General features: G+C 50.3%; 1 protein-coding gene across 2 annotated transcripts; it reads left to right on the top strand.

Moving 5' to 3' along the window:
• Positions 1–1480: 1480 nt before the first annotated feature.
• On the top strand, positions 1481–19919 carry BCL6 (BCL6 transcription repressor). Of its 2 annotated transcripts, none has more exons than XM_039378037.1 (10): positions 1481–1558; positions 10282–10320; positions 11346–11513; positions 12571–12792; positions 12917–13900; positions 14486–14667; positions 15764–15931; positions 17021–17151; positions 17541–17678; positions 18602–18837. In XM_039378037.1, exons 3-10 carry the CDS (start codon positions 11353–11355, stop codon positions 18743–18745), a joined length of 2130 nt encoding a protein of 709 aa, XP_039233971.1. In that variant the 5' UTR covers positions 1481–1558; positions 10282–10320; positions 11346–11352; the 3' UTR covers positions 18746–18837. The 2 variants fall into 2 exon arrangements, with proteins under 2 accessions (XP_039233971.1, XP_039233970.1); XM_039378036.1 differs by having other exon boundaries at positions 1499–1558; positions 11342–11513; positions 18602–19919.
• The last annotated feature ends 1291 nt before the right edge of the window (positions 19920–21210 follow it).

The following is a 21210-nucleotide window of genomic DNA, read 5'->3' on the forward strand; positions in this document are numbered from 1 at the left end:
TCGCAGCCCCAATACCCGACTAGGAAAGAAAACTGAGCGATCTGAACCACCCCCAAACCATACCCTCGCAGCAGGCCCCCTCGAAATAAATACGCAAGGCTGGGAGACAGGGGCAGAAATCTCCACAGATTTACATACAGGGCAATACATTTCCATACAGAAGCGGAGAAGGTTGGGGTGACAGGTCCCCTCCCTCTGCATCCCCTGCAAAACGCACTCGAAATACAGATTGCCAAGGTTTTGCATTATTCCCCCCCCCCCACCTCCCAGTAAAGGCCTTTGCCCAGCAATAAGCAAAAAGTGCAGAAATAAAACCTTCTTCCAGAAAAGCCATAGCGATTTTCCATCCCCAGCACAGTTCGACACTTCCATACAAGCAGAATATTTATAGACTTACAGGTTATTTTGCAACAATAACAACAACAGCTACACAGGATTAACCCACCACTCCAGAGTCCTGGAAAGGAAAAGAGAAAACGGATGGGGAAAAAAAAATAAAAGAAGAAAAAGAAGAAGAAATCATCAAAATCATCTTTTTTTTGTCTGTAGAATCCTGGCAAATAAATAAATAAATAAAAAAAAATAAAAATAACCCCAAAAAGGAATATGGGAAGCTCTTGAGGGACGGTCTTTAAAGAAAAAGCTTCTTTCCCCAAGAGTAAATCCCACTGGAGACCCTGAGCCGAGTGTGGCTGTTTGTGAAAAATTATTAAAAAACCTCCAACTGATTGAGGGGAAAAAATAATTAAAAGAAAAGAAGTAAAAATCCATTGCAATGCAGCAGGCTCCTGGCTTTGCTCGCTGGGTTGTTTGGTTGGTTTGGTTTGGGGTTTTTTGGGGGGGAGTGGGAGGGTGTTTTAGAAACGCGAAAGTGACCCTCTGCCCCAAAATAAATAAAAAAAATAAAAAATTAAAATAGTTAAAAATATATAAAAAAAATTAAAGGCGCATTTTTGGGGGGTGTTTTTCTAGTCAGATCCCTTCGCTCTTTTTCGGAGAGGAGTGGGATAAAAAAAAAAAATTACAAAAAAAAAAAGAGAGAGAAGCGGGGAGTTGGGGGGTGAGATGTGTGTTTGCACCGCCCGGAGCTGCTCCCCGGGACCCCCCGTTCCCGTTCCCGTTCCCGTTCCTGCCGCCGCCGCCGCCGCTCGGTCCGCGCCGCGCGCGCTGCTCCGCGCCCGCGCGCCCCCCACGTCACCGGCGGCACCCGCCGCCACGTGACCCCGCCGGCCGGGCGCGACCACCGCGGGAGGGGGGGCGCGGGCGGGGGGACGGGCGGGGGGCGGCACGGAGGGACCCCCGCCGCCGCCACCGCCCTCATGGGGTGCGCGCCCACCGCGCTGGGCGCCCGATGGGGGCGGCGCGGAGGGGCAGCGCACCCCGGGAGGGCCGCGGCGGCAGGGAAGGCGCGGAGGAGGGAGGTCCGTGGCCCTCCCCGTGCTGAGCGCAGTGGTAGAGTCCGCAGCTCAAATTCCGAGAATTGGGCTCTGTTGATTCTTAGAACTGGGGTTCTTAGAAGTGGTGATGCAAGGAGTTTCTAGGAAAGCCCGGAGACCAGGTGATTGCTGCTTCTATTGCCGCGGCCGATTTTACCCTTTAATTCTCTCGCTCGCTTTTTTTTTTTTTTCTCTCCATTTTTTTTCCCTCCTCTTTCCCTCCCTGCCCCGCTCCGACGCTTGGCGCGGAGCCGCCTCTATATATTTCTACCCATTTTTTTTTCTCTCCCTCCTCTTTCCTTCCCCCCCCTTTCCCGCTGCAGGTGCCCTTTATTTTATTATTATTATTATTGTCATCTCCTCAATTTAAAATTTTTTCCTTGCTTTATTTATTTATTTAATTCACACACACATCCCCCCCTTCTTTCCTTGCCCGCTGTCAGGGGAGAAAAAAATTAGGGAAATAGGGGTGCCTGCATGTTTCTAACGCTGGGAGCGTGTATAAGGGGAGGGGAGCGGGGGGGAGGTGGGGGTGTCTCCCCTCGCTGTCCTCTCCCGGGGATTATCGGTTATCTGGGATTATTGGCTTTCCCACACGCGTGACGGCCGGGTGGGGACGGGGGGGACGGTGGCGGCTCCTCTCTGCACCTGCAGCCGCCCCGCGGGCGCAGGACGGCGGCGAGCGCTGGCGGCCGCTGGGCTTGTGGCGTGACTCGGGGTCCGCTCTCAATGGCTGGATCCCTTGGTCGGGGTGTGTTATTTTTCTTTTCCTTTTTTTTTCCCTCGTCCTTTTTTTTTTTTTTAATTTTAATTTTTTTTTTTGGTGCGTGTTGTGTCGCTGTTGTCGTTTCGCCACCGCACGAAGCCGCCGCGGAGCGGAGCGGGGCTGGCGGCAGCGCGGGGGCTCGGCGGCACCGGGCACCGGCCTTTCCGCATCGTCCTCCCTCCCTCTCTATTTCTATTATTAAATGATTATTATTGTTATTCCCCTCCCCGGTGCAACCGCGAAAGGGCTGGTGCGTTTTGCAACCTGTGGCGGGGCTGCGCCGCGGTCTGTCAAGCCCCGGGCTAAGAGCGAGCGGTGATGGAGAAGACTTGCGGCATTTCCCTGCCCGGGGAAGGGGGGAGCCCGCGGGGAGGCTCGGCCGCCGCCGGCTGCCGGCCCCGGAGCACGGCGGAGCGCCGGCCCGGGGCGGCGGAGAACCGCGCTCGCCTCGACGGGGCGTGCGGGGCGTGCTGCTGCCGGCTGGGGAACAAACGGCGATGCAAAACTCGGGAAGGGGGTAAAAGTGTGTGCAACGACTCTGAATATGACGAGGAGGGTTGAAAATAATAATAATAATAATAATAATAATAATAATAACGATGATGATAATAAAAATAATAATAACAACAACAACACCCGCGGGGAGGAGAGGGAGTGCCCTGCCGGGAGGAAGGCAGCCGGCGGGGCAAGCGGAGCGCGGCCGTGCGAGGGATGGGGTCTGTGGCGCGATGCGGGGGGAGCCCCCCGCTGCCCCCATCGCAGCCCTTCCCCTGTGTTTACTACCGCGGCGGACTTGGCGCGGAGACAGGCGCTCGTAAATCTGCCGCCGGCAGCGGCGGGGCTGGCCCCCGGCCACACGCTATTCCTGGAGCGAGCGGCGCGGGGAGCCGCGCAACCCCCGCCCCGCGCCGCTGCACCCCCCGCGCCCCCAAACCCGCCAAAAGCGGGCAAGGAAGGGAGAGGGCTGTTTGGTTTGGGTTGTTTTTGCTGTTGTTGTTGTTAGGTGCGCGTTCTTGTGTGCGTGTGTGTATTATTTTTTTGCACACGCACACACACCCCCCCTTTAAAAATAAAGGGCAAAACAAAACCGAAAAAACCCAACTTTGTTATGAAAACTTTTCGTGGTCGGGCGGCAGCGACCTCTCCCGGCCGCCCCCCTCCCGCCCCCCGCTATCCTCCCCCCCGCCTGTAGTTTGCAAAGTCACAGTATGAAATGTTATGAAATCGCCTCTTGGGAAGGAGGGAAACAGAAAGCGAGGCGTTTGTTTAGAAAAATCCACGGCGGCCTCTCAGATGTGCCTAAAAAGCTGCCTTTGACCCCCCTGTTGCATTTCCAGGGAAGAAGCAAATCTGGGCTTAAAATCATGAGTCAAAATCAACAAAAGCAAACGCGGCCCCGTTTAGTTTTTTCCACTGACTTCAGTAGGTGCAGGATCAGCGCGAAGGGAGGTTGAGGCCAGATGGATGAGGCTCAGTGAGAAGTGTTGCATTGGTCCGACATCTCTGTTTGGAGCCAAATTCATACCTGTGCCAGTGGACGTGTCAGCAGGGCTGGGTTTGGAACAGGCCATTATTTGATCTGGGGATGCTTATTGATTCCTCTCTCAAACTTTTAAATGCTTTAAAAATTATTGTTTGGGGTATTGTTTCAAGGGTTTAAAGGATGTAAGCTTTCGGAGCAAATACAGACTTCTTCCTGCAGTCCTTGAGGGGGTTGCAGTTCAAAAATTGCTTAAAAATATTTTAGGGAAAAGCTCTCCTTATATATACGTGGGGGGGGGTGGAACCTGAGATTGTTATTTTTCTCCTAAGGGTAGGATCGCAGATTTAAAAACTTGCATTATAAATGGCAAATGTTGCCCCATGAAACAAATCACCAAGCCATTAAAATATTCAAAGGGTGTCTAGCAATTTTCCAGGAGAATGGATAATTGCATTGTTCCAGTAAGAAAAGAGTTCATTTCTCAGCATTCAGTTTTGACTGGCAAAACAGATCAAGGATCTCTCGAGATGCATTTAAATTCCAATTTCCAATCCTCCTCAGTTCTGACTGTCTGAGTCAATATTGGGAGAGGAAGTGGAGGTTAACTGGTTAGTTATTATTGTGAAGGAAGAAGTCAGAATGAGAAGTGGTTCTTACAAATCCCACCCCAAAAACAAAAAAAAAAAAAAAGGGGGGGAAAAAATCCGTCAAAAGTCTTTGTGACACTTTTTAGACAACCCTGTTTGCAGCGCAGGGAGGATTCAGCCGGCTGTCGGATGAGACAAAAATAAACCTAGCAGAAACATTAAGTTTTTCAAAACAAGGCTGGAAAAGCTCATAAAAATAATGTTGCTCAGACGCGTTTTAAGAGGAACAGAATTACATCGACAAAATTATATGTTTTCCAGGTTTGGTTGGGGTGTTTTATTTTCCAAGGGGAAAAATTGCTCCTGCAGCAAAGCGAACTGGTGCCATCTAGTGTCATTTCTCGCCGCTCCGCGCGGGGCTGGCGGGGCCGGCAGCCTCGGGAGAGTGGGAACATGTTTATTAACTGCTTATTAAAAAAAGAAAAAAAAGTGCTTGCCAGCTAGGAGGAAGGTGGCGAAGGAAACTCTGGATGCCACTGAACTTACTTAAGGAGCCTAATTGGAAACAACCGAGTGCTTATTAAAGTCACTGACATTTCCATATGGAGTTCTCTCTGGGTCTAGTCATGAAATCACATGTGAAAATCTTTCCGAGTTGTGGTGCTAATCTGCCCTTGAATTTCTGCCTAATTTAGGATGCATCGTAAATCTATGCTCTTTCTTTTCTTTTTCTTTTTTTTTTTTTTAATCTTTTTTATTTTGGTCAGTGAAAGCTTTCAGCCTCTAATGGCAGCAGTCCAATATTAATTTGTAAGAACAGTTTTTGGGTTTGGATTACTTTTTTTTTTTCCATAGTAAACAGCAATGTTATCCTCAAAATTCCATTATAAATACAGGTGGTAAAACTTTGTGAGACAGTCCCGTGTTGTAGGACTGTCCTCTCATTTTATGTGCGTACTCCATGAGAAAGAAAACCTTCTTAGAAAGTCTACAGATTAATAAAATGAAGATCTAACCAGTAGGTGCATTTCTCAGTGTGCAGCTTATCTACCTTCATATATTTATGGTGTTAAGGTTGAAGAGCCATTTCATGCCTGCTTTAGTCTATGTACTGTAATATCTGGGCTGTGAACTTCACTCAAAGAGCTTTTACTGGTTCAGTTGGAGCCTGAAATGTTGTTTTCAGGTTTCTGAGAAGTTGGTAAAATCTAAATTTGGTGAAAAGTTGCCTGTGTGCTCATAACCTCTGTTCCATTTTATAGTAGCATGGGAGTCTATAAACGGGAGCCTTGTATGCCGAGTGCCTGTATTCTTCTCTAGATCTATTTTTAAACCATTCTTCTGTTTGGCAAAAAGTGACACTTGGTTTCCATGTTTACAGCAGGCATTGGCAAACCTCAGGAGTTCACAGTTTGCAGTTTGGTTAGATCAGTATCCAAAAGTCAGGATCTGACCAGTAAACTCCTTCAGACTGCAAATTTAGACTACAATTGTAGTCCTTTTTTTTTTTTTTTTTTTTTTAAATCCATGCTAGATCTCATCGCTGCAGGATGCTGGCAGCCAAAAGACACACACCCCTAAATCAGAGCAAGCATGTAGTCTTCAGGACTGCTTTAAAACCCCGGTAATCTCAGTGGAGCTTCACATCTAAATCGGAGGGAGAACTAAGGGCAGTGAGAGAGGGGTAGGAAATTTTTGGTCTATATCATTTTCCTCCCTCTTTTTCTCCCAGTCAGTTGATGCCCTTGGGCTGTGCACTGCGTACCCACGAGGAATGTCAGACCCTTGTTTATGGAGGGGAAAGCTTGGGACAAGGGTGCTGTGGAACAGTGGGTCCTGAAGAAGGTGTCCTGTAGGACCAGGCACCCTCTAAAATGGGCCTCCTCAAATCCGCTTAGTTAAATATAGGGGCGAGGGGATATCTCTCCCGTGGCCAAGGCACCCCAAGCTGTGTATGTGTCTCATCCCATCCAGGCGGGATGCCAAAGCAGTTCCTTACTGCCAAAATGAGCTGTGCCACCCTCAGCCCCAGGAGAATAGAAACAGGGAGGGTCGGGCTGGTGCTGGCTGGTGATTTTCTGCCCTGGTGTGGGGTATGAATGATGGAGCCTCCTTGGAGCCCAGCGGGGCCAGGGATCTGGCTCAGCTGCTGGGGACACTGGGCTCCAGCTGCACCCCGCTGTCGGGTTGGCATCTTGGTGCAGGGCTCAGTGTTGACAGGGCATGGAGTCTGTCTCCTGTTCTCTGGAGTAGCTCCCTCAATTTCAGCCGGGACGTGGTTCCTGCCTTCCCTTGAAAAATTAATGTGCCAAATTGCTTGGGGTCGTTTGAAATGCTGAGGAAGGCTGGAGTCCTCGCTTCCCAAGGGCACGCGCTGCCTCTGCCTCACAGCCAGAGCTTGGCTCTGTAGAGGGCAGGGGAGTCCTTTTTAGTAGGAAAACATTGGAGGCAGTTTTAGCATGCTTACCCCCTCCCTCCTCTGCATTTTCTTCTGCAAAGACCAAAACAATGTGGAGACTTGAGCCGGGCCAGCTTTCAAGGGCAATCCTTTAAACCCTCTTTTGAAGTACAAACTAAAGTTTCCTGCAGTGCTCGAGAAAATATGTGGTTTTCCTGGTTCCAAATGCTGATAATAAACCCGTCCAGATAATGTATTGCATTTCCTAGAAACATTTGTTTGCTGGCAGGAAATTGGATCAGATTGAGACCGCTCGATAGAGCGAGTGCAATCCACTCACGGAAAGGGTACGGTGGAAAATACAACAGGGCTTGCACTAGTGATGCTGCTTTTGATCTGTGCTGACGCTGTGCACTAGGACTTCTCTCGGTCTCCTCTTGGGTTATTATTAACCCAGCCACGTTTTGGCCTAGACACCAACCAGAAGCTACTAAATTAATAAAACTCTGCTGTGACAGCTAAAGGACGTTTAGTGCCCCCAGATTGCATGGTATCAGGAAAGCTGAGCCGAGTGCTTGCACACTCCCAACCAAAAGCGTCTTCTTCACCATGGCATGTAGCACCCATGACTCCTGATGGTGGGGAGGGGAGGGAAGCCACCCACACCCCACCCCGTTTTCTTGGTTGTCCCCCTGCTCCCTGTTCAGCAGAAACCAGGCATTCCTTGGCAGGGTGGAGAGGCAGCTGGCGCTGTGCCCTGGGCAGAGGGGATGTTCTCATGGGGCTGGGACCCTGCAGGGTGCGGGGACTGGAGAGGAGGGGGAGCAGGATGGAGCTTCCCCTGGGCGGGCAGTTTCGGCGCACTGTGTGGGATGAGGCTGTGGGGAAGGAAGACTTCACCCAACCGCCCCTTCAAGGTGGTGTGAGTCGGCGCTGCAGGCTCTGGAGGGGTAGGAGATTGGGGCCCAGGGCAGGGGAGTGATTGGTGCCCTCCTCCTGGCTATGTGCATGGGGGTGGGAGAAGGGTTAAGACCACAGGGGATCCCCTATCCAAAGAAGGATAGGGGAGCAAGGAGTTCCCTGCTGTGTGCAGAGTGGGAGGAGGATGGATGAAAAGGAATTCTCTATAACTGCGAGAGTGGATGGATGGGGAGGCATGGTGGAAAGATTAACTGGGGAGGAAGTCCCTGTTTCTCCCCTTTGCCCCTGGGGTGAGGGAGCTGAGAGGGTCTCCCCTTTGCATGAGGTTGAACTGAAAGGGGTTCCCCTACAGGAAGGTGCACCCTCCCCATGCTCACTGAGCTGGCTGCAGGGAAGGCAGAGCCAGCCCTGGGCTCTTTTCCAGGAATGGGTTTTCTCGGGGAGGTGCCGGCAGGGAAGGGCTGTTCCCTGAACCGCTGGGGCAGACCCATTGCCTTCCTGGAAGGCAGCAGCAGTGACAGTCCCATGAGACCACCCCCAAGATGGGCTCTTTGCCTAATCCAAACCTTCCTCTATGGGTACAGCAAGCCCTGGTGTGCAGCCTCGAGCACTGCTAGAGAGCCCACACCTACAAGGTACTGGGCAGGAAAACTGGAGGGGGGGGGGCATGGGATGGTGCTCTGTCCCCAGCTGAGCCTGAGGGAGCCTCGTGGGCGTTGAGGGGGGTGTGGATGGCAAAATCCATACTTGGCTGCAGCGGTTTTTCCTGCTTCCTGTCATATTTCTGCTCCTTTCCGTCCCTTTTTCTTCTGATCTCTGGTCTAAGCATCCTCCCCTGTTGGGGTACAGAGCTGGTGCTGTGCAGAGACTAGGAGGGGCAGGGTTAAGGCGACTCAGCACACTGAGGGGAAGGAAAGCCCCTTTCCCCCTGCATGCCCACATCCTGCAGCCCGGAGCTGCTTGGGATGCACCTGCCTGACTCCCGGGGCTTTGGGCGTTTCAGCAGCACTGCGCTGGGAGGGATAATTTGGGGGCGGGGGCAGCTGTGCTGGGGGTTCCAGCTCTGGGAGAGAAGCCGGGTGTCTCCCCGGGCAGTGCTGTGGCTTCGCTGTGGGTAAGGGAATTTGATGACAGCAGCAGCTTCTCACGTGATGCTCGCGGGTGCAGAGTTCGTCTCGCAGTTTGTAACTGTTGGTTTACAGATGGGTCACCTCCTCATGTCTGTGACACTGAGATGGCTCCCTGGAGCCTGGGAGATTACAGTTGCCAATGTAGCCAAGGTTGGGATGCCACCCGGCTGCCCCAAATGCATGCATCTGCTCATATGGATGCATATGGGTGTGTGCTGGGCTCCTTGCAGAACGGCGTGAGTCTCTTGGCTTGCAACTGATGATAGTGAGTGGCTGGCAGTGAGCATGTACAGAAAGGTCAGAGTCTGCAGTGTTTGGGAAATGAGTCACTTTTTGTATGTGTGTAAAGTTTTTAAGCTGGCCAAGCTCACGGCGGCTCTGAAGATTTGCGTTTGATGGCTGGAATGAGGCTGTAAGACACCCTTCTGGGGTTTGTGTGTAATACCTTGCCTTAAATCTCATCTCTTCATCCTGGTGTCTCTGGGGATGTTAGGGGAGCTTGAGCTCCAGATCTGCACATCTCCCACAAGGGAGAGGGGAGAAGACACTTGTCCTCACAGGGATGGATGGGCTTTCTGCAAGTGCTGGCAGTCTTAGAGTCTCCATCCAGTGTCTGGGGGTTGGTCCTCAAAGTAGTGTGATGGGGTTTGTTTGTTCACTTATTCATTTGGCTTCTACCTGCTGGGGTGACTGCCTGAGGACCTTTTTTTCTGCATTGGTGGCAGATCAATTGTCTTTGGTTTTAAGTAAATTTGGGAGGAATAGTACAAGTTCTGGAAGGCAGTTAACTCCTAGGTTTCCTTGCTGTTCTGCCCCAGCTACATTGCCTGTGAAGCCAGTGGCTGGAGACACAGCTTGTGGTTTTAGGGGAAGGCTTTTGCAGCAGCAAGAGGAAGACATTTCTTCTGGGTCCTCATCTGTCTCCACCACTGGCTTCCTATGCAGTCCTGGCCAAGTCACTTTGATACTTGATACCTATATCCTCCCGAATCTGTTCAGCAATCCCATCTTAGGGCATTTGCACCAGCTGGGGCATGTGGGTATTTTGACAAGGGCAGAAGGTGTTTTGGAGGACTGTATTCAGGCTCTTTCCAGGCTTCTGAGCAGAGTGGCAACAGATGTTTGTGTACATGTCATACCTGTTAACAGGGTGCTGGGAAAATGGCATGGGTCTTGAATGTGGCACTGGACAGGAATTCAGTCTTGGCATGAGAAGAGTTATCTCTGAAAGAAGTGGTGAGAAAATTCTCGCTTGACTTCCCTTCCCCACCTGCCTTTAAGTTCCTGAGTCATGGAAATGAAAATCTCCTTGGCATACGCCCATGGTTTGGCCTAGAGGGTGTGGAAGAAGCTATGATTGGATTCTCAAAGCCTGTGGTTGTGATAAGAACGTACTGTACCGGAAGAAACAAATGTTGACAAACCTTCTACTCTCCAATAAGGTTATCTCTAGCTTTTATCCAACTGATACTCAAACAAAACAGCCAGTTTGTGTCCTGCCATGGCCAATTCATAATTACCAGCTAATGCGGCGTTTGTTTTCTTGTGCTTTATTTGTAGGTTTGAAAGAAACTTTTGGACTGTGAATTGAGGCATTGGGTATGTAAATTTAAATTTTGTGCTTTCCCTCCTAACCTCCCTCCCCCTTCCCTTTAAACATGTGGAATGAAATGTTTCATTAGAACCAGCTGGAATTTGTTTTCAGGAGAGCAGCTGCTCTGTAGAAAATACTGTACATTCATATGTTGCTGGGGTGGGAGGAGGAGTCAGGATTATGAGAGGAGGTTGATCATGGAGGAATTTCATGCTGAAGGTGCACGTTCCAGCCCAAACTTCAGGCAGGAAGATATGGGCCATCTTGGGCGCTAGTTGGCAGGACACCTGAGATGGGACAACAGGTGTTTGGAGAAGGCTTCAGGTTCCTCGACTAACCCAAGCCTTGCTCACTGGGAGAGACTGGGCTATGGTGTGGGTAGCAGCCCAGCAGGTTAGATGAGTTCTACTTCTCACCAGTTCATTGGGAAACTGTGGACAGGTCTTCTCCAGAGTGGCCACCACTTGGGAGTAGGAAGGTAGTTTCCTGTGGGTGAGGGCTGTTGCTCCACTATGGGCTGGATTTTTTCCAAATGTTGAAATCATTCAGCTTCAGTTGGGACCTTAAGGCTTGTTTTGAATTCTGTGGCTGAATTTACAGCCAGACATCAGACAGGTGAGGGGAATGGCTCCCGAGGAAGATCTGAGGGCTAGGAGCTGTGTTCAGACCTTCGTGGAGATGAACCTGAATGGGAGGAGTGGGCTGGGCCACCATGGGCGAGGCAGGGGGAAAGAGGAGACAGTGAGCTAATTCTCAGAAGGGTCTGTCCACCTTTGCTCACCAGCTTGCAGAGCGGGATGAGACATGCCAGGTCTTGCTGTCAGCCAGGGGACCTCACTAGAAAGACTGGCAGGAGTGTGGTGTGGTGCAGGGCTGATTGCTTTGGGACCAAGGAGCTGGTGCTGCCCCTACAAGGGGCAGTTGGCCATCTAAGCCTGTCCCAGAGCAGCAGCTGTCTCTTCACTGGGTTTAGAGTACTTGCCTGGCTGTTCCTCCATTCTCATCTTCCTTCTGCTTCTGTTCCAGGCAGACTCAAGATGGCCTCGCCGGCAGACAGCTGCATCCAGTTCACCCGCCACGCGAGCGATGTCCTCCTCAATCTCAACCGCCTTAGAAGCCGGGATATCCTGACTGATGTTGTCATCATTGTGAACCGGGAGCAGTTCAGAGCCCACAAAACAGTCCTGATGGCCTGCAGGTGAGAGCAGGGTCCTTCCCTGCCTCTTTCCTTGCTCCCTCAGCCTTTGGCTGTCAGCAGCACTGCTGCAGTCCTAAGAGGGCTCATGGGGTTCACAGACAGGGAAGCAGAGACAGAGAAGCAGAACTGAAAGAGGATGCCCAGAAATTTGTACCTGTAGTAGGATTAGAGCTGAGACCTTTTCCCTCCAGCACACCAGAGCTGAGACCTTTTCCCTCCAGCACACTGCCCTCACCTCTCTCCTTCTATGCCCACATCTGCCCACAGACAGCCCATGGAGGCAAATAGGAGTGCAGCAAATGTGAGGCACATCCCTGAGAGGTGAGGAGAGGGAGGGCTGAATGCTCACTGGGGTGAGAGAGTCCTCTGTGACTGAGGTGTCCCCTGCCACTGCTATTTTTAGAGCTATTACTCCCTGGCTCTCAGACTGCTGCCTGCTCCCACCTTTGTTGATTTTTTTTTTTCCAAAACCTGATGGGGTCTGAAATCCCTTTGCAGCTCCTAGGATTGCTGGAATTGCTTCCTATTGAACACTAGTTAATATCCCACCATTTCCCAGTTGAATTATGGCAAATGCCTTTCAGGGTCTCTTGCTGACAAGGTATAAAGATTTGAAAAAACCAAGCTTTGACTATTGAAACATCTGAAAAATGTTTTGCCAACATTTCCCTTTTTTTTAATTTTTCTGTTTTAAGAGTGAGCATGGCTGCCCCAAGAGACTTGTGAAAGAAATGAGTCACAGTGGGAAGGGGATGGTGGTAAGAACAACAATGGAAAAAAAAAAGAAAGGGGGAATTTCTAAATGGAGGTAGTGGGGAGTTGTTGAGCAGGTGAGATCTAAAAGCAGGATGTTCCAGTTGGGAAAAGTGCAGTGCAGAAGACACTTACTAAGCTGAGAAACCAAGCTTGATAATAAGGGGGAAGCTCAGGGAATTCTGTAATTGCCTCCTCCTCCCTTCCCATTCATGAACCCCTCTGTGCTCAGGGATTTCAGACAAATTCTTTCTTCCTCTGAATTGTCATAACACTTGTATTCTCTACTGTCTCCTCTCTGCAGTGGCCTCTTCTACAGCATCTTCACTGACCAGCTCAAGTGCAACTTGAATGTCATCAACCTGGACCCTGAAATTAACCCTGAGGGGTTTTGCATCCTCTTGGACTTCATGTATACATCCCGCCTGAACTTGAGGGAGAACAATATCATGGCTGTGATGGCCACAGCACTCTACCTGCAGATGGAACATGTGGTTGATACCTGCCGAAGGTTTGTGAAGTCTAGGTGAGTGCCATGGGTGAACTTTGGGGGTGTTTGGGTGGGCAGAGGAAGAACTAACAGTATCTGCAAATGTGCTCTTACGGGCTGAAAGTGACTGTGTCTCCCTCCTTTTTTTCCCTGATTCCAGTGAAGCAGAGATGGTGTCTGCTATGAAGACTCCAAGGGAAGAGTTTTTGGCTGGACGGATGCTGGGCCACCCAGAGGTGATGGCTTATCGGAGCAGAGATGTCTCAGAGAACGGCATGCCTCTCCAAAATGGATCCCTCTGCAATGGGAGGGCCTTTGCACCTGGCTTGATCAACAGTTTGTCTGGATCCCCCATTTCCTACCATGGATACAGCCCTCTCCCTCTAAATAGCTTCCTTGTGGATGATGAATTGCGGGAGATGAGGATGCCTCTTTCTGAACTCTCAAGGGCAGGTGCCTTCCCCAAGGAGAGGATCCTGCCATGTGACAGCTCCAGGACAATCCCCACCGAGTACGTAAGAACCATCACCGACATCTCTGCCAACATGTGCCACGCTACCATCTATGCTCCAAAAGAAGGTGCTGCTGAAGAAGCCAGGAGTGACATGCACTACAGCGTAGCCTCTGGCCCCAAACCTGTCATCCCTTCAGTCCGAAACAATCCCTATTTCCCTTGCGACAAAGTGGCCAAAGAGGAGGAGCGGACCTCTTCAGAGGATGAGATCAGCCAGCACTTTGAGCCCACCAACACCTCCCTGGACCGCAAGGGACTCATCAGCCCCCAGAGCCCACAGAAGTCAGACTGTCAGCCCAACTCACCAACTGAGTCCAGCAGCAGCAAGAATGCCCGTATCGGTCAGAACTCCAGCTCCCTTTTCACCAAGAGCCCCACAGACCCCAAAGCCTGCAACTGGAAGAAGTACAAGTTCATCGTCCTCAACTCTCTCAATCAGAGCACCAAGCAAGACAGTACTGACCAGAACGAAATGGGGACCCTCTCTCCTCGCACCTACGTGCCCATGTCCACCTGCCAGCAGTCCATGGAGCCAGAGCATCTCAATGTGCAATCCCCCACCAAGATAAGTGTGAATGGAGAAGACTCTACTATCCCTCAAGCGAGCAGACTCAACAATATTGTTAACAGGTGAGAATATTTTTACCCCCTCCCCTCCCCTGAGAAACAGGTATTCCTGAGTTGCTGAAGAGGGTTTGGAAGTTGTGAAATATCTGTAGCATTGGTATGGGAAGTCCAGTCCTGAGCAGATGGAAGCCTCTGCATTTGGTGGAGTGCTGCTAGTGACATTGGCTGGGTACCTACTGTCCCCACTGTATTGGGGACTGGCAATGGCTATGGGAATATTGGGTTGTGAATCTCTGGCTCTGGCAGCTCCAGATGATTTCTTTGGAGCCTGGATTTACCTACCCTGGTTTCCACCAGACTCCCCGTGCCTTGAGCTTTTGGCTGGCTGTAAGCATTGGAGTGGCGAAAGTATCAAGGAACAAAATCATCTGGACCTGAATGTTCCTAGAGAGCTTTGAGGTCATTTGGTGATGGGCACCTGAAGGATTGAGGCTCAAGGACCTGTTGTTGATCAGGGCTATGCTGTGCATCTCGCCACAGATGTGTCCCTATAAAACATGTCTGTCCCTTGTGTCTGGAGGGGTGCAAATAAGGGTCCTGTAGCTCAAGCACAGCAAGAGCCTTCTCAATGTTGCTGTCCTTCCGCAGGTCCCGGGATGGGTCCCCTCGGAGCAGTGAAGGGCAGTCCCCACTGTACATGCATTCGTCAAAGTGCAGCTCCTGTGGCTGCCAGTCCCCGCAACATACTGAGATGTGCCTTCATACCCCTGGCTCAAACTTCGGAGAAGAGATGGGGGAAACCCAGTCTGAATACTCTGACTCCAGCTGCGGTGAGTCTTGCATCCCTGGTCGTCTTCCTCAGCCAGCAGTCAGGGGCTGTACAATCTAGGGGCCCATTGCCCAGTGCTCTGTGACCAAACAGGCAGGCAGACCTATCCTTATGCTGATGGATTCCACAGTGCTTTAAAGTCCCCTCTTAACTCTCTGACCAGCTGTGTGCATGCATGTGGGGGACACATGCGCATTGGAATTACTTCCTTCCTCCCTTTCTCCAGCACCATCCAGATACTTTGTGCAGGGAGTTAGTCACCTGCTGCAAACCTGGCAGCTAAGGACAGGAAACAAGTGCACCCCACCCCACCAGAACCACAGGAGAACAAGCTTTACAGATGTAATGACCCTAATGGGGATTGGGCAAGATGGCATGTCTCACGCATCTGTCATGGTATCTTTATTATCGGGGAGCCCAGTGCACACATCTGGAGAAATGCAGATAATGAGGCTTGCAATCTTGTTGCAAAACCCCACAAGCCCAGAAACAGGTATCTCTGAACTCATCTGCCTGTAGCTCAGTGAGGGGGAATGCAGGATTGCCGCCTGTAGTGTGGGCAGAGATCCACAGAGGGAACCCCTCTGTGGTGACGCTCAGAGCTACACACAGTATTTAAGAGTTGGGCACCCTCCTACTGAGGGTACCTACCTTGTGATTTGGGTGATGATTTTCTTCCCATACTCAAGGCAGACCTCTCTACATGTAAAGGTTTAAGACCTCTAAATGTGCTGGAGTTGCTCCAGAGCTGAGCATCCTTTGGAGGATGCCTGATAACTTGGGTGCTTTCATGGACCTCTCTGAAAGATGTCCAGGTGACATGCTGGCTTCCTGGAAGCAGCTTGTGTGGCGCTAAAGGAGAGAGAGAGCTCATGATGACTTTGCTCGTTCAAACCATGCACGTTGTTGCTGTGTGCACAAGGTCAGGAGGTGACAGCACAGTGCGAGCACCACTGTCTGTGAACATCTGCACTTGGCTGCTTATTCCACCACTTGCCCTGTCTGCCCCTCCCCTCCATCCAAAATCCATCCCGTGACCCATCAGAGAGGTGGCCCATGCATTGCCCTTCTCATTGCTCTCCTCTCTGCCCTCCCAGAGAATGGAGCCTTCTTCTGCAATGAGTGTGACTGCCGGTTCTCCGAGGAGGCCTCTCTCAAGAGACACTCTCTGCAAGTCCACAGTGACAAGCCCTACAAGTGTGACCGCTGCCAGGCCTCCTTTCGCTACAAGGGGAACCTCGCCAGCCACAAAACCGTCCACACAGGTACAGTGTTTACCGTGGGGACAACTGACTGAGGAGGCTGTGTGTTGGTGGCTGTGCAGGCATTTATGGCTGGGTTTGTCCCAGGGTGCAGCATCCTCTGTGTCACAAGCATTCCTGATGGGAAGAGCGAGGTGCTTTTCTCAGCACTGCCAGGGAGCCCTTGGACATAGCGCCAAACCTGGGAATGGGGGAGATACCTGCCCTGCAGTAGGGATGGAGCTCAAGCTTCTTTGCTGTAAAGCAGTGGGCACCACTGTTTCTAAAGGTGTCCCACAAAATGAATGACTGGGAGCAGATGTGTGGCCTCCAGGTAACTTTGTGGTAAACTTAAGCAAAAAAAAATTTTAAAATAGTCAAAAGGACATTTAGGGAGAAGTCTCAGATTTATTTTTACATCCTAGAAATCCAGGTCATATCTAGCTTGGCATAAACTCTGCTGATGGGAAAATCTGTGAATGAATGGACTCTGTGAATCAGCACAATGAAAGCTGAGAAAGGAAGGGGATATTAAGGGTTTAGTCATTTGCTGACAAACCCAAGGCTTATTTTATTTCATACTTTTATTAATGCTTTACTTGTCAACAGCCAGTTCACTAGGTGGGGAAGGGAAATCTGGGCTGACGACTCAGTACTGCTGCACTAAATTAGACCTAAATTCCTGCAGTCTCAGCTGAGCTGCAGGAGCGCTGCACAGGTGGATGAGACAACACAAGTGCCAGGGCAGGGTTCGAGGGTGCTTACTGACAGCTGTAGGGAGATGTAGGTGCCAGCCACTATCCCATGGCCAGGAGCAATGATGCTGTTAATCCTTGCTGGCAGAGCTGCCTGACTTTGTCTTGCCCTGAAGGCTGCAGCTCCAAGTCCAAAAAAGAAAGGTCTCCTGAGCTCACCCTGCTCTGGAGACACCCCAAGCTGTCCTAACCAATGCTGCTTGTCCACAGCCATCTCCAAAAGGGACAGGAGTCAGGGCTCGTGCTTCATGCCGTGGAGTCCAGCACCTGAAGGGACTTAGCTCTGGGGAGCACTATGGGTCCTGGGTGCTGAGCATACCTCTACTTAAGCCCTCACCCTTTCTTTTGGGCTCTACAGGAGAAAAGCCGTACCGCTGCAACATCTGCGGGGCACAGTTCAACCGACCAGCCAACCTGAAAACCCACACACGCATCCACTCTGGAGAGAAACCCTACAAGTGTGAGACTTGCGGGGCCAGATTTGTCCAGGTGCGTGTGGCCTCTGGGATCTGCGGTTCTGGGGAGGTGGGATGTGGCTGGATCTTCTGCCCAAGACCGGTGATGCCTCATGGCAGGGAGGAGGCTGATAATGACCCAGCTCACTACCTTGGGCAGCTCTTCCCATGGTGTTTTGGGGTAAGTGTGGAACTTAAGGTCCATGGGGGACAGTTTGGCTTAGTAGGAAGCCTGACTGTTGGTTGTAGCTACTCTGCTCCATTTGCTCTTAAGGATTGGAGATACCAGACCTCAGACACATGTGGCCCTAATTGCCAACTAGAACCTTATAGACTAAAGAAAGACATTTGGGCAGAACTCCCGTTCCCATGGGGATGCCCTTGATCCCCGGTGCTGTCCTGATCCAGAGCTGCTCTCTCCAGGTGGCCCACCTCCGTGCTCACGTGCTCATCCACACCGGGGAGAAGCCATATCCCTGCGAGATCTGTGGCACACGCTTCCGGCACCTGCAGACCCTCAAAAGTCACCTTCGAATCCACACAGGAGAGAAACCGTATCATGTGAGTGGCCCTGCTTTTTCTGGGGGGGAGGGAGAGCCTCAGCTAGGACTAGGGGAGGATGCTGCCAAACCTGGGGTGCTGGGAAGGCAGGAGGGCATTCACATGGGCTGGTTGCACCACCCCAGTGCCCTTCACCAGCCTCATGAGGCCCCAGGCCAAGGTCACATCCCTGCTCCTCATGCCCCATCTCCCTCTCCTGTGTTAACTGATGCCGATACAGTAGTTTGTCAGGAGTGGCTGTGTTGGAAACACTGACATGCAGCCCAGGCTGGGTGCATCTTAGCTGCTCTTTTCTTCCACCCCATCTGGAAGAAGGTCACACTTCTTCAAATAGCTGTGGCTTAAATTACAGCTGCCTGCAGCGTGCAGGGATGGGGGAAAGGAGCAGACAGCCTGGCCTGAGCTCCCCTTTGCTGGTGATAACCTGCACCCAGTGAGCAGCCTGCCAGGCCTTGCTTGCAGCCCTGTGGGCTCCCAGTTATTTGCTGGGGCTTTCCTTGCTTTCACCATCTGCTGGAGAGGGAATCAAAGCAGTGATTGTCATCCAAACATCCCTCTGGAACCATCCAGCTGGGCAGGGGTCAAAAGCAACTCCTGAAATAGCCCTGTAGTTGGTTTGATCATCTAGATATGGAGCTTGGCTCTATGTCCATGAAAGCCAGGGTCTTCTCTCAAGGGACTTTGGCCTTTGTTCACCCCATAAACCTATATATGCTGCTGAAAGCCTGGGATGGGGTGCCGTCAGGTGCTGCTCCTCCCACCACGTTCCCACTTTTCCCCTCGTCCACCTGTATAATGGGTGCAGCATTCTGGGATCACTGGTGGGGGGACAGGCATTTGGCGTGGACCCCTAGCCCCAAAGGGAAGGACGTGTCCCCTGCTGTCACGTTTCACACCCTCTACCTTTGCCTCTTTCCCCGCAGTGTGAGAAGTGCAACCTGCATTTCCGCCACAAAAGCCAGCTGCGGCTCCACCTCCGGCAGAAGCACGGGGCCATCACCAACACCAAGGTGCAGTACCGCATCTCGGCGAGCGAGGTGCCTCCGGAGCTCCCCAAGGCCTGCTGAAGGCACAGGATTTCCCAGGAGGAGGTCGTCTTGGGGGGCCAGAGGGGGAGGAGCTGTCCAAAGGATACTTGCAACACTTTAAAAGGAAAAAAAAAAAATAAAAAAAGAAAGGAAAAAAAATTTGTCACATGATGGAGTGCCTCTAAACCCATAGTACAGATAGGTGGAAAAACATTAGAAATTAAAAAAAAAAAATTACAAATACACGGGTTTTATTTTTCCCAGTTATGTGAAACAAAAGGAAAAAATAAAATTATTCAGATCTTACTGTATATAAAACATTAAAAAAATAAAAATAGTCATTTTAAATGTCTGTGCAGTGGAGTGTTGATAAACTCTGGAGTCTAACCTTCACAGCCTTTGCCGTTTGAAGATGAGGAATGTAATGTTGATTTATGGGAACAGATTTTTTTCTTTTGTATGCAAAATGTGTGTTCTTTTAAAGAGAAAGTATGCTATTAAAGAGAGGGCTTTAACTTTTTTAACCAAAGGTGAAGGAATCTATGGCAGAGTTGTAAATATATATAGATATAAATATATAAATATATATATAAAATAAATATATATAGACCTTTAAAAAAGCTATATTAAAAATATATAAAATGCATTAAAGGCTCAGTTGGACTCTGCAGGCAGAAGCCACTCTGAGAATCTTTATTATGATAGAGCACTTAAGGAGATATTTTAAAGTATTGCATCTGTACAAGTAAGAAAATATTTTGTCTAAATGCATCAGTGTATTTGTATTTTTTTGCAAGTGAAGGTTTACAATTTACAAAAAAGTGTGTATTAAACCAACAAAGCTGCAGAAGGAATTTAAAATAATAATAAAGTGTAATTTTTTTGTTCTAGTTCTCAGTCTGTATATATGTAAAATGTGGTTTCGCACGGTGCCTTTCTTTTCAATGGAAGTTTTCAATGTATGGACTATATTGAGCTCAGTTTCTTCAAGGTACAGCCTGATGTTGCAAAAGGAGATTTGGTGGAACTCTCTAGTGGAGGAATGTTTTATTTTTTTTTGGTTTTGGATTTTTTTTTTTTTTTGTCTTATTTTACATGCTTGTGTTATAAACAATCTCGGGAGACAGGGTTTGGGCTGTGTCTAAACTGCATTAATGCGTTCTGTAAAATATAGCTGTACAAATAAAAAAATAAAATGAAGAAAAGTGATGTATGATGGAGTGAGAGGTCTATTCTTGCCTGTCCTTCTCCCTGAACAGCTTGAAGACTGGCTGGTGCCTGGGAAGGGACTGAGCATCCCAAGCCCTGGGATGAGTTCTTGGCTTGGTGCAGCCTTGGCGCTGTGTTGAAGGCAGGAGATTGTTCCAGCATTGAGTGAAGATGGTCTCTGGTATGAGGTCTGAGCAAGATTCAAGCTTGCTGCTCTGCGTCCTGATGGGGACTGTGCCACCTCCTTGGTACTTTCTGCATTGGCACCAACTAGCCAGCAGAAACTGTGCAGAGCCTGGGAAAGACCTTTGCTGACCAGCCCAGGGCCAGTTACAGATGGCTGAGTAGTTATTTATATTTCCTGGAAACCAATGCACTTGCCAGAATTGCTCAGGGATGATGACTGCCTGCTGCTCCTCTCTCTTTCCAGTGCCTGGGATGGTGGGGGGCTGCTGTTCTGCCTGCCTTGTGAGACAGTTCAGTGGAGCAGGGTCTGTAACTCCCCCCCCAGGAACTCACTGGCTGGTAGCATCTCTGGGCTTCCAGCCATTGTATGCTGGCTTTGGGCCAGACATGAGAAAGCCCAGCTTGAGGGAGTCCCTCGCTCGCCCTCAGTAGGAAAGGAGCTGCTTTGCTCCATTTGCATGCCTGTGCAGAGCTGGGTGAAGCCACAGAGTGACCAGGCCTTGTTCTCTGTGCAGGCAACCCAGAAGTCCTGTGCTGGTGAAGGATTGCAAGTTTCAGAAAACCAAAGAGCCTCATGCAAAAAGTTTCTCTGAATTACACAGGCAGGACTGGCTGGAACCAGTGTATGGAGCCTGGCCACAGCTCAGCATGGCCTGGAGTGGGGTCTGAGCTGCATAGGGCTGGGTTCATTTTTAGTTTCATTAATTCATGGATAATTTTGGTGCAGGGCTAGGGTGATTATTTACAATGGGGGAACTTGGAAGCACCAGCAGGAAGGGAAGGGCCTGGCTGCTTTCAGAGTCAGGAGGGGCTGCAGTAAGGAGGAGCTGGAGATGAAGAGGAGGATGAGTTTTTCAACACACCGTGGGACAGAGGTGGACGTGAGACAACCAAAGCAGGCCTGCATGGTAGGGAAATGCCAGGAAGAGGGGGAGCCAATTGGCAGTGCTGCTTTGCAGGACCCTCTCTGCTCTGACTCAGCCTTCTGGAGGTTGCAGGGGGAAGAGATGACTATTGCTGGAATTATCTGAACATGTTTAGGACCAAAAGCTATGAAGATGCTTTTGGACCCCATGGGTGGGATCGTGATGACCAATAACAGCGATGAT

This window comes from Pipra filicauda, unplaced genomic scaffold (assembly GCF_003945595.2).
Source record: "Pipra filicauda isolate LSUMZ 115617 unplaced genomic scaffold, ASM394559v2 scaffold98_size3848907_pilon, whole genome shotgun sequence".
NCBI lineage: Eukaryota > Metazoa > Chordata > Aves > Passeriformes > Pipridae > Pipra > Pipra filicauda.

Bases quoted from the DNA above. Each gene is read 5' to 3' on its own strand.
- BCL6 (XM_039378037.1), top strand. From the start codon at position 11,353: ATGGCCTCGCCGGCAGACAGCTGCATCCAGTTCACCCGCCACGCGAGC. The intron at 12,793-12,916 runs GTGAGTGCCATG...CCCTGATTCCAG, and splicing joins CGAAGGTTTGTGAAGTCTAG to TGAAGCAGAGATGGTGTCTG. The intron at 17,679-18,601 runs GTGAGTGGCCCT...CTTTCCCCGCAG, and splicing joins CAGGAGAGAAACCGTATCAT to TGTGAGAAGTGCAACCTGCA.